Source organism: Populus nigra, chromosome 3 (assembly GCF_951802175.1).
Source record: "Populus nigra chromosome 3, ddPopNigr1.1, whole genome shotgun sequence".
NCBI lineage: Eukaryota > Viridiplantae > Streptophyta > Magnoliopsida > Malpighiales > Salicaceae > Populus > Populus nigra.
Genome location: NC_084854.1, coordinates 2,054,973 through 2,067,058, shown reverse-complemented (window position 1 = coordinate 2,067,058; position 12,086 = coordinate 2,054,973). Strand labels below are relative to the sequence as shown.

Below are 12,086 nucleotides of genomic sequence, written 5' to 3'. Positions count from 1 at the left end.
GAAGTGTCTGGAAATGCGATGAAAATTAAAATTATATTTTTAAAAATTTTGATTTTTTTATTTAAATTTTTTTTATGCTTTCAGATTATTTTGACGTGCTAATATAAAAAATAATTTTTAAAAAATAAAAAAATTTTATTTTGATGTATTTTTAAGCAAAAAGCACCTTGAACCACAACCTCTACCACAATCCCAAACAGACATTATCATAAGTGAATAGTTGATAAAATATAAAAAATTTTATTTTATATTTAATATGTATTATTATCAAAATTACATATTTAAAAAACAATTAGATTTTTTTTTTAGTTTATACTGGGCGTTGTAATTAATAATATTACAATAACCTTAATTATAAAATCAGAAATGACGTGACGGATTTGCCGGAGGCTTGGACTGGTCCGAGTTTAAGAAAAAATAGAAAAAGAATTGACTCGACCTAACTTGGTTAAAAACCTCGGTCAACCTTGGATAAAACACAATTCAAAAACTCATTGACTTATTTTATTTTATTTTTTAAATTGGGTTAGTCGGGTTGATCCTCTCTATCTATGATCTAAATCTTGTCTTACATTGACTTTCAAGCCGGGTTTTAAAACTGTAATAATGTTAATTTTTATCCTTATAGTGATTCAATTCAACAATCAACTCCACTATAACTAGGGCCTTGCTCGAATCGATTTCTAAACTGGGTTTTATTTTTTTTGTATATTTTTATCTTTATCTCTTCAACTAAATATATTTTTATCTCTGGTATCTCCATCATTTCTATCCTATAACAATAACTAAATGCTGCACAAGAGATTGTCCATGCACTCAGGGTTGACCATGGGTGATTATCAATCCATCTTGCTATTCTGACCTTCCGAATCTATGATTTTATTGTGTTAATGTATGCCTTTTTTTCCCTAATTGTTCATGGCTTGATATATAAAGATCAAGCAGGAACAGCAACAACACAGCATGCAAAAAGAAATCAATCAAAGCAATGATTGTACTATGTTTGCCAGAGCAATAGTTTATGTTTTTTTAGTATTTTTTAAAATTGTATTTATTTAGAAAAAATATTAAATTAATTTTTTTAGTATTTTTTAATGATTTTAATATACTAATATAAAAAGTAAAAAATTATTTTAAAATAAAAAATATTATTTTAAAATATTATACATTAGAACATGAACTCCAACCTATTTTACATGCTGATAGTTATTTCACTCATTTTGTTTTTGTTGTAAAGTGTAATGATGAAAACATTTTTTAAGATACTTTAATCTATTATTTCTTTATCGGGTCATAATAAATTAGAGATTACAATCACACCACCTTCTTTTACCTTGAATTCATATCAGATTTCAGACACGTCAAATTAGCTATTCTCTGAGTGAATTAATATATAATGGAAATTGAACTCAGGATCTCACTTCTCTTTCTACAAGAACAACGATGAACGACAAACGCATCAGTGTCCTATGACAAGGAGTTGCTAACCACTTGACTAAGTTTTCCTTTTCGTTCCATTACGTATCGCATTATTCACAAGCACCTGCTGGCTAGCTTTCCATTTTCATGAAAATATAGCAATCACCCTTGCATCAACAAGGGGCTGGCCATGTAACAGGGGCTGAGCCTGTGTGATTATCATTTATCAATCCATCTTGCATAAATATTACAGCCATAATTTAAGGTTTTAACCTCCAAGTACAAGCCCTGTTAAGACCCTGCATAACAGGTTACAAAAAGGATGTTCTCAACAACCTGGCTACCATCCATGTTATATTTATTAATTACTCGGTTTTTCGTGCTTTTTGGACAACCTAGCTGTTAGATCTCCCATATGTCTCTTGCCCTAACTAAAAGTTTCAAGCATAATATACCCCACTACACCACATCCAAGAGCACTGAACCATTGAAGCAGCCGTTTCGTGTATGTATCGTGTGTGTTCTTTCTTGGTGAATGCTACAAGGGCTCAGTTATGAATATAAGTAAACAAAAGTAAAACTCTTGATACAATTACAAGCTTTTCCATCTTGCACCAGAATTGACAAGTTTGATGTATGCGTTCTTAAAATCGTTGAAGAACATGTTCTGATTGTCAGCATACTTTTTGATCCATCTGCACAGAACACAGGTTTAAGCAATGAAAGGAAAAGGTAATCAAAATTCAAATCTATACTACAATGTATCAAAGTTAAACAAGTTTAGTTCAGGTTAAGCATTTATAAGATAAGGCAAGAAATTATTTGAAGAGCTAGCTGTGACCAGTTTAGGAAATAGAATCCATGTCCACGTCTCTTTGGATGTCTTTAAGACAAGAGATGCATGTCCCAGAAAAAACCATAACACATGCATTGGATGACAAACTAAACACTCATTACATGATAAGAATTACATAGCATGTGTTCATAGTCCAGCCTTTGTAAAATGACTGCAAAAACTCCGATGTACTGTCGAATTGTAGTTCAGTAAAATACTTTAATTTTTCAGTCTTGATTATGCTTGTGTCTTCCAGCAGGTGTAAAATGCATTTTCACATGCATACGTGTTATTGTGTCTGAATTTTCACAACTATTATGGCTATCGTCTGCTAGGTTCCTTGTTTTTGAATTCCGAACTACTCATTATCCCTGGCTAGGCTATATGCTTCACTCATTGAGGGTACAACTCAGAACTGCTTTGCAAAGACAACGCAGACAAGACTTAAGAGATAACATGCTTCGATTGAGAGATCTTTGAAAATGGCAAACCTTAAACATTCATCATCCTCAACAAGAGCATGATCTGAAGGAAGACCAATCATGCTTGACATACCACCTACATTCAAAAAACAGAAATGATAAAGCAGATCATGTAAGTACATCAGATCAAAATATCAGTTTCGCAAATGCCAATATGAAAACAGAAAATTTTGAAGCAAAAAAGGGACAAATTAGATTAATAGATGTTCATACTTCTGTCTCAATTTTGATTTATCTAACAGAAAGTTTGGCTTGAAAAATTATTGGGTGAGAAAAAAGTAATCTTCCATGGTTTTGGATTAGGTTTTATTAACCTCTTATAATTCCTCATGTACATTATCATTTCGGAATAGTATAGACTCAACTCAAGCATGTGGCTTAAACCAACAGTGCACTGAGATGTCACAAGACATTACTAGATAATATGAGATTGTGCAGTGATTATGCAGTGCAGCTAGTCTTAAGAAAAGTTGTAAAAAAATGATATTCATGTTAGCTTTTTTTTACCTGAAGATTTCCATGGCTTTTCTAGAAGAATTTTATAGTAAGAATTGTCAAAAACAAACGGACTTCCAAATCCTTTACTTCCAAGAGTATGCGCTCCAGACAACGCGACAAGTTCCTGTGTTCTGCCAAAAAAGGAAAGTTATATTTTCCGCAGACAAGATAGTAAAAATTAAACTTGAGCATGATAAATATGCTGAAAATATCTTCCTAACATTCCTCACTACAAATTGACTTAGCCCAGGAAGAATATGACAACAATTGAGTCTATGGGAAAAGGATAAGAACCCACGATAAGCCTTTTCTTTTAAAGTTCTGCTTCAAACCAGGTGCATCCAAAGATTCTCGAGGAAGTTTGCCTTCAGTATCGGGCTCCCTACAAAGATAAAACAGCTGTTAATAATGTGGGCCAAGAATTTTAAGTAGATAACACTCAAATTTCTACTTACAAAATTCTACATTAAATTGAACAGTATTTTTCCCATGAATTTCAAACTCAAATACATGGCTAGTAGAAAATATTTTCATGAACTATAAGATGATCCCGTTCACTTCAAGTCAAGTCTTATTATTTGCTAAATAGTAAGGTTAAAGGCTAGCCTCTTACAGTGAATCTAGTCTGCCTAACTGAACAGGTATTGTTGGACCTCCACAAACTGAAACTGCTTCTGCTCCCGCCACAGCTATCATGTCTGCCCAGGATACTAATAGTGGAAAAATCTAAAACATATGAGCCAGGCACCACACTGTCCATTATTCTTGAAGCCATTAAATAGTGACATTTCAGATAACCACCTTGTTGTATTGCATCCACTTCACCCTTTGCTTTGTCAAGAATCTAAACAACAATGCACCCACTCTGGAGTTAGCTGGCAGGAGATCGTATTAAGATTGACCAGTCTGGATTTAGATAAAAGGAAATTTAGCCAAAGCAAAAAATCTAATATAGAACAAGTATCTGCAAACATAATTGCAAATACACTTCTGCAAGTTCAAATTTCTGTTTATAACAAGAAAAGCATGAGAGACTGAGTGCATGCCTTCAGTGATTTCTTTAAACCAGCATTTTCAGGCCTTTCAAGTTCATAAACTATTGATCCATTCATCCCGCCTGCATTAATTTCAATGGTATACAAATGAGAAAGGAATCAGAAATTGAAAACTTTTAACTAATATCATTTAGTCAAAATAAACACCTGAATTCCCATCCATTTCAAAGGTTCCTGCATCATGAAAAACAAGACGAAGTACACCAGCAGCCTTGCCTTTGGATACTACCTTCCTCACTTCTTCCTTTATGAGCATATACGTGTTTGTATCCGACCTTTAGAATCAATGAAAAGAATAAGCTTATAAAAACCAAACATCAACAAGTACAGCATCTAAAGACAGGCACTAAATTAACATAAAAACACACTACATAATCTAACCCAATTTTTTCTGATGTAAAAGTATCCATAGGCATGTGGCATTGACAAATTAAAGGATCATCTATGAAGATAGTGCTCACACTGGTCAAAAAACCAATAATTCCCACCTAGCAAACTTAAGTAGCAACATCAAGCAACCTCTAATGATGGAACCTAGTGAAGCCACAGGAGTTATATACCTAAATAATCCAGAATTCACAAAAGAAAATGCAAATCCAAAACCAAAGCAACAACTGGGTATGTTTATTTAACTTACTGCAATGCTTTAGCGCTAAGATCCTCCAGAAATTCATGCAAACCAAATAGAAAAGGCAATGTTGATATACAGACAAATAAACTCCTTCTAGTTGAAAAGCAATCATCTGTTTCTCCTATAAAGGAATAAAACTCAATCAAGATTCTATTTTGAATTCATTAATCCACTAAGAAACACTTGAAAACAAAATAACAACACCAAGAAGAGAATTTGCTTATGCAGAAAAAAGGATAATTAAGCTACGATTATCAGAACCGTTATCATTGTTGTTGGAGGGAAAAGCGCAGGCTTTGAAGGGCAGGGCCCGAAATTTGACAGTTGAGGAAAAGGGTCGTTGTGATTTGGCGGGAAATTTGAATTCTTGAGGAGAAGTGGAGGAGAGAAGTGAGGAGGGTTTGGTGGTGCTGAGGATAGTTAAAGAAGCCATGTTTTAATGGATTGTGTTAAGATAGTGCTTTTGTTTTTGCTCTATGGAGGGTAGGGAGGTTTTTTTAAGTTGGAGAGGTAGTGATTGGACGAAGTTGAGTCACGGAGTAGTGGAACCAAAAGACCCTATCCTATTGGCTAGTTTCTTCAACAAGTGGAGGGCTTCTGTTTTTTATTGCCTCTTGGTTTGAAATAGCGACAAGAGCATTTAGAACTTAGGAAATAAAGGAATACAAAGAGCTACTTGACCAAAATAGAAGAAAAATTCTGGTGGAAATGAGTCTTCATGCCAACAAGAAGGATGATTTTATGGCTGTGTATTTCCAGCAAGGAATTAGGCAATCATTTTATCATAACTTTATCATTCACAGCTAGTCCCTTTTTTAAATCTTGGAATCTAGTCGAAAATAAGACGCGATTTCAATGTTTCATGTCGAAAATCTCTATGCTTTATCAATTTGTCACAATCGACACTCTTAATTTACATCTCAAATCAGTGGGTGTACAAAAGCGATCAAGCTTTACTAATGGCTAGTGCGGCAAAACTATAAAGTAATATAACAAATATACAGGAACATTATGGGAAACATATGCAGAAATGGCTCAACTCTACATCTAAACATAAGAATTCCCCTCAGCAAATGTTATCTAGGGCCGGAAAGTCGCACTGCAGAGAGGTAGGCATCACTATTGCAGTCCGATGGTCCTGAGGAAGTGCCCTCCTCACTTGTTGATTTGAAGAAACTTGAATAAAGGCGGGAACCCAATGGTGATGAAGTTGGTGGCAGTGGAACTGGGGAGAGACCTTCAAGCATTTGGACTACTTTGGTCATTGATGGCCTGATATTCATATCTTCCTGTATACACCATAATGCAACTTTAATAGACGTGGAAACCCTATCGTCGTCATTGTCTAACCTCAGCTTCGAATCAAGGATTTCCTTCAGTTTCCCTTCTTCCATCATCTTGAATGCATAAGAAGGGAAATGGGACTTCTCCGAAGATTCAGCTGGATCAAAGTTTTTTCTTCCACCAATGATTTCAAGCAACAACATGCCATAGCTATAAACATCACTTTTCTCTGATATGGCATAATTTGTGATCCATTCTGGTGCAAGGTACCCTCTGGTGCCTCTTAATGTTGTGAAAACATGGCTTTGCTCTCGATTCATTAACTTAGCCAAGCCGAAATCTGAGACTTTAGCAAGGAATTGACCATCAAGAAGCACGTTTTCTGGTTTTATGTCACAATGAATGATCTTAACATCACAGTCTTCGTGGAGGTAAGCTAGTCCTTTTGCTGTTCCCACAGCAATATTGAATCTTGTTTCCCAATCCAGCAGGAATTCTTCTTTGTTTCTCTTGAAGATCCATTTATCCAAAGAGCCATTTGCCATGAACTCATAAGCAAGAAGGCGATGAGTTCCTTCAGCACAGAAGCCTTTTATCCTGACCAAGTGGTGATGATGGATACTGCCAATTATGCTAACTTCAGCTCGAAATTCTTTCTTTCCCTGACCCATGCCTTCCAACTTCTTCACAGCTAGTTGGGTTCCATCTGGGAGAGCTCCTTGATAAACTGAGCCAAACCCTCCTTGTCCAAGCTTCACCGAGAAGTTATTAGTAGCTGTCTGAAGATCTCTGTAACTAAAACGGATTGGCATCCCAGATAAAGTCTCTAGGAAGTTATCATCTTCTGAGGTGTTGGGAGGAGATTCTAGCATCTTCTTCTTTTTCCTGTGATAGCGAAATGCCATATAAAGTAGACCACAGATGACAATCAACGTTCCAATGACTATTATCACAACAATTGGAAAGCTTTTTTCGCCGCTCCCATCCCCTCCAGCATTGGAACCACTGCCTCCATCACTTGAAACTTTAATGTATGCAACAAAGCTAGAGCCTGCATTAGAGTTCTGGAAACTTCCTATGTCGCTGAACAGGAAGCAGTTTCCAGTACTGTTATTGAAGAAAAACGCAAGGCATGAGCAATTACCATGGCAAGCGGATTTGCAACCTTCCAAATCAGTTCTTGAAGAGGGTGGAACAAACCCCAGAGCAAAATAATTGAGCCGATCCCCAGCACTCACAAGCTCTGTAGAACCATTTGAACCATCACAGGAAGAGACGACCTCTGTCTGGCAATTCAGGCGATTACTAAGACCAGAAGGGCACTGGCATACATTGTTACCAGAACAAACATAATGTGCATCGCAAGGTTCTGGTCTGCTGCATGGATCACTTGGTATTTTTGTTTGTGAATCACTGCCTCCATCATCAAGATTGTAGAAAGATATAAAACCATCATTTCCTAGAACTGCAATCGAAGTGCCATTTGCATCAGTACTATCTGAGAAAATAAATTGTGACAGGAACACTTTGTTTCCATCATAGAACTTCCATGAATTTCCACTGAGAGATGCCACAGCAACTTTCCCACCACCTTTATCGATGGTCATCCGCCTCTCCTTTTGGATGGACCAATAAGGCTGGGGAGTTTGGAAACCTGCAGAAAGCATCATGTCTCCGGACTTGATTTCAAGGATATGGGTCAGCTTGTTGGAGTTAGGATCACTTACAAGTTTCATTCCATCAACAAAATCCTGGTTCGATATAAGTGTATCGGTAGGATGGCTAAAACTCTGCCAAAGTACACTACCACCATTCCCAAGCAAAACCAAATTTCCTGAATCCTGCATTTCTATCGCAGAAACCCTCTTGCCACCGGTATCAGCTGTCCAAACCACAGCTTCCCCTTTTTGCAAAGAAACCTTCCCATCTCCACCGAAGATAAATTTATCAGAATTTGAAACTGGGGAGCCTCTATTTGCAGACCAAATGACCTTCGAGCTACCCATGTGGACAACGACTAACAGAAATTGTGTAACATCTTGAGTAGTTGAGAAGCCAAATGCGAAATTCGAGTTGTTAGATATAAGAAACAACCCATTAAGATTGATCCAAGTCATTTGAGACCCTTGAAACCCTGGATTGATCGTTCCTACATATTGGAGACCAGCCTTACAGGCTTCAGGAAGGAGGAGGACAAACAATGAAATGGACCTCATAAAGCGAATCAAACCCCATCGGTCCATGAACACTCAAGAAGAGAAGGACAAACAAACTAAACAAAAGAACGAAATTCTGCTACAAAATCCAGGACACGAAGAAAAGGGCTTTGATGGACAGTTTATATGAACAAACCAATGACAAACTCTACATTCTGCGATCACTCTTGAATCAGTACTCACAAGTTGAACTATAAAAGCAGGTTGCTATACATCTAAAGCTAACAATTCCCAGATTCAGGAAAATTCCAGGTAAGAGAGAAGAAAAGGATAACAGGCTATCGAATTCCAAAGCATAGACTAATAAAGTATAAAACAATTGACCATGAATAAATGTGAAAGAAAAAAGGACCCCTGTTTTAATCTTTCTTCCCTTCAATTGAGACACCACAATTTGGACAAAACTGAAGAGAAACAAAATGGCGAGTCAAGGAAGCAAACCAACAGACAGAGTCATGCATGTACCTCAAGAACACGGTGGACAAACAACTTCAACCCCAAAACCACTCCTGATAAACAGCAAATTCATAATCAAGAATGACAGCTTATTAATGGGTACCTTTCACTGATGACAAATACTAGAAAAGGAAGAAGAGAACCATCAATTTGAATTGATGGGTACTCTTCATGTAGACCATATATAAATTTTGACCAACTTGTTGTGGAAACAGTCTGTGATATATATGCAAAAAGAGGCAGATTCAAAGAAAGCCGAGCTCTTTTGCTGTGCAATAAATGAAAGCAAGAAGGAAGGAGAGGAAGAGGAAGAGGAAGTTAAGGTGATAGAGAAACAGACAAGTTTGTCTTGTAGGTGAAGCTCTCACCTCATTTTTTGTCGTTGTTGTGGCAGAAACAAGTGGATATGCAAACATGGGTCTTTCTGTTTGGCTTATTTCTATAAACAAACTGCTATGCTTTGTTTATAGCTTTGCTTGTGTCATCAAAGAGTCTTGAAGAGATCTGAGGCGGGGTTATATCTTCTAAGTTCCGGACTGTCAAAACCTTTGTACGGTTTCACGTGGTTTGACAGCTTCCAGTAGAAGGACTCCTATGTTTTTTACGTGGTATGGCTATCGAGTGATTTTTGTTTTCGAAGAAGGTTTGACGAGTCAAATGAGATTTTTTTTTTAAATGAAAATCGATATAATTTTCAATTTGATTATTTCGATCTGGTTAAAATTTTGAAAACACGTTCTGCCAACCCTATTGCCTGCAGGGTTACTGTTTAATGCCGGTTGAAGTCAAGATTAATTATTAATTAACTATGAACTAAAAGAGAGATGTTTTGCTGCATCTATTCTCACAAATTATTATTTATTAGAATATATTTTTAATCAATATTTTATTTTTTAATTTTATTTTTTAATATTAAATATTTTTATTTAGTTATCATTCTTTCATAACATATATCTCATATACAGGTTAATCTGATTAACTTAGATTTTTTTTTATTTTTTTTAATTTCATCCTTTAATATTGATTTGATTGAGAATTAAACTTTATAATTTATTTTATTTACTTTTTATTAGGTTATCCTAATCTCATGATCTAAGAATAATACTTAACAGGTTAACTCGAGTTGACTCAGATTGTTTTTTTGTATATTTATTTAATTGATTTTTTTTTCAATTTTATCATTCACCATTAGATTAGTAAATTGAGTTTCATGTTCTATTTTGATTTGCATTTTATGAGAATATCTTGGTCTCACAATCCAGGTCATGGTTTTTGATATTTTAACACCAATTAAATCAGATCATTTTTTTTATTTTATTTCTAGGAAGTTATATAGGTCTCATGACTCGGGTCACATGTCCTTCAACATTGGACTAACTTTTTATTGAGTTATCTCCGTCTCATGACCCGGGTTGCGGGTTTGACGGGTTAACTCAATGGACTTATTTTTTAATTGATTTGTTTTTCAATTTCATCATTTAATATTGTACTTAATTGAGAATTGGACTTCATGATTTGTTTCGATTTATTTTTCATTAGGTTATTTTAGTCTTATGACCTGAGAATAGTACTTAATGATTAACTCGGATTGACTTGACTTATTTTTTATATTATTTTTTAATTAATTAATATTTTTATAAATTTCATCGTTCAACATTAAATTCAACAAAAGCGATTGAAAATAAAACTTTATGTAACATGTGAAATATAAGGGAATGGGATGGAATTCTTCATCATATTCATTTGTTTGGTTGCTATTCTTTTAATAATCTATATATATTATTTTAAATTTCATCGTTTATAAGAAAAATTTAACTTGACTTATAATATAACACGAGTCAATCATCTGGTGATATCCAAATTAAAACTAGAATTTGCTTTTATATATATATTGTTTTAAATTTTTCTAGTTCTTTTAGATCATTTTTGTTAATTAAATTTCAAGATTTTATTCCGCGGGTTGGTTTAATTTTTATTTAAATAAACTTGTATGTTATTTTCAACCAATTTAAAGTGATTAATAGCTAAAATTTATTAATATTAAAATTTTTTATCAAATCAGAGTTTTCTATATATTTATAATTTTAAAACCTAATAAACTATAATTTTTTTTATTGCCAATTTTCTTCTAGGGTTAAAATAGGTTCATCCATTGATCTTAAGATCTTTAGGAAAAAACTGAATTTCAGAGCATTGATATTCTAATTAACTACTTTAATATTATTTTATATATTTTTTCATTTAACTCGATAAATCTAACTTTCGCATACAAGAGCGAAGGATAAAAGACTCTTAAAAATTTCGCATAAAAGACTATGTTACATGTCAAAACTTTCTAAAATTAAAAATACCATAGAGACTCTTAAAATATTTATTTTTGTTTGTTTATGTCTTTATTTGCTAAAAAGCTATTAATTACACCTCTCTCTCTCTCTCTCTCTCTCTCTCTCTCTCTCTATATATATATATATATATATATAGAAAATCTTAATAACATTGAAGAAAAAATAAATTAAAAAAAATATTTTTTAAAATAAAAATATCTATTTTTTTATAAAAAAAATAACTTACAGTTGTAAAATGTATTACCAATCAAAATGTTGAATCATTAATGATCAAACATCAAGTGCTTTTTATGAAGGGGAAAAAAAATGTGAGATTAATGTGTTGAAGGACTAAATTACTTATGATTTTTGACCGGTATAGAGTTCCAAGAATTTTTGACACTGGTGCAGTCCTGGGATTAATCTCTACTCTTTCAGCCTGCAAAATGCCCCCCCCCGGCAATGCTTCTTTGCTGGAGCAAATAAAGGTGAGCTAAGATTTGCTAAACGATGATGAGTTTTTTTTTTTTTTTTCCCTGTTGTTGTGTCTATCTGCATTATATTCAAATCTTGTTTGGCTTGAATCAGAGAAATCTGGGATTCAAATCTTGATGGGGGTTGAGTTTCTAGTTAAATCAAATAAAATAATAATACGATTCGATTCGTCAGGTTTTTAATGATTAAATTAACTTGAATAAATCCGGTTCTAATTCGTTAAAAATAATTAGAAAGAAACAAAGAAGGCACAAAATAATACGATGCATTTTTCTTTCTCTAAGTATTGATTAAGGTGCGAAAAAAGCTTTAATTAAAATTAGTGTAAGTTGACCTAATAATCTGATGACTCATAACTTTAAATAAAAAAGGAAAGTCCTGTGATCAGTTC

The 12,086-nt window shown here is 34.1% G+C and overlaps 2 protein-coding genes across 4 annotated transcripts; both read right to left on the bottom strand.

Moving 5' to 3' along the window:
* Positions 1-1,742: 1,742 nt before the first annotated feature.
* LOC133689029 (putative L-ascorbate peroxidase 6) lies at positions 1,743-5,497 on the bottom strand. 3 transcript variants are annotated; one of them, XM_062108731.1, is made up of 10 exons: positions 5,170-5,497; positions 4,927-5,041; positions 4,437-4,564; positions 4,281-4,351; positions 4,036-4,078; positions 3,848-3,944; positions 3,533-3,616; positions 3,244-3,365; positions 2,746-2,812; positions 1,743-2,114 (listed from the first exon to the last, which is right to left on the bottom strand). In XM_062108731.1, exons 1-10 carry the CDS (start codon positions 5,351-5,353, stop codon positions 2,012-2,014), a joined length of 1,014 nt encoding a protein of 337 aa, XP_061964715.1. In that variant the 5' UTR covers positions 5,354-5,497; the 3' UTR covers positions 1,743-2,011. The 3 variants fall into 3 exon arrangements, with proteins under 3 accessions (XP_061964715.1, XP_061964718.1, XP_061964717.1); XM_062108734.1 differs by having other exon boundaries at positions 4,927-5,032; positions 5,182-5,497; XM_062108733.1 differs by having other exon boundaries at positions 5,182-5,495.
* A 281-nt stretch (positions 5,498-5,778) lies between these two features.
* Positions 5,779-9,367, bottom strand: LOC133689024 (G-type lectin S-receptor-like serine/threonine-protein kinase SD2-5). Its single transcript, XM_062108727.1, has one exon. The coding sequence runs from the start codon at positions 8,445-8,447 to the stop codon at positions 5,997-5,999; it is 2,451 nt and encodes an 816-aa protein (XP_061964711.1). The 5' UTR covers positions 8,448-9,367; the 3' UTR covers positions 5,779-5,996.
* Between the last annotated feature and the right edge of the window lie 2,719 nt (positions 9,368-12,086).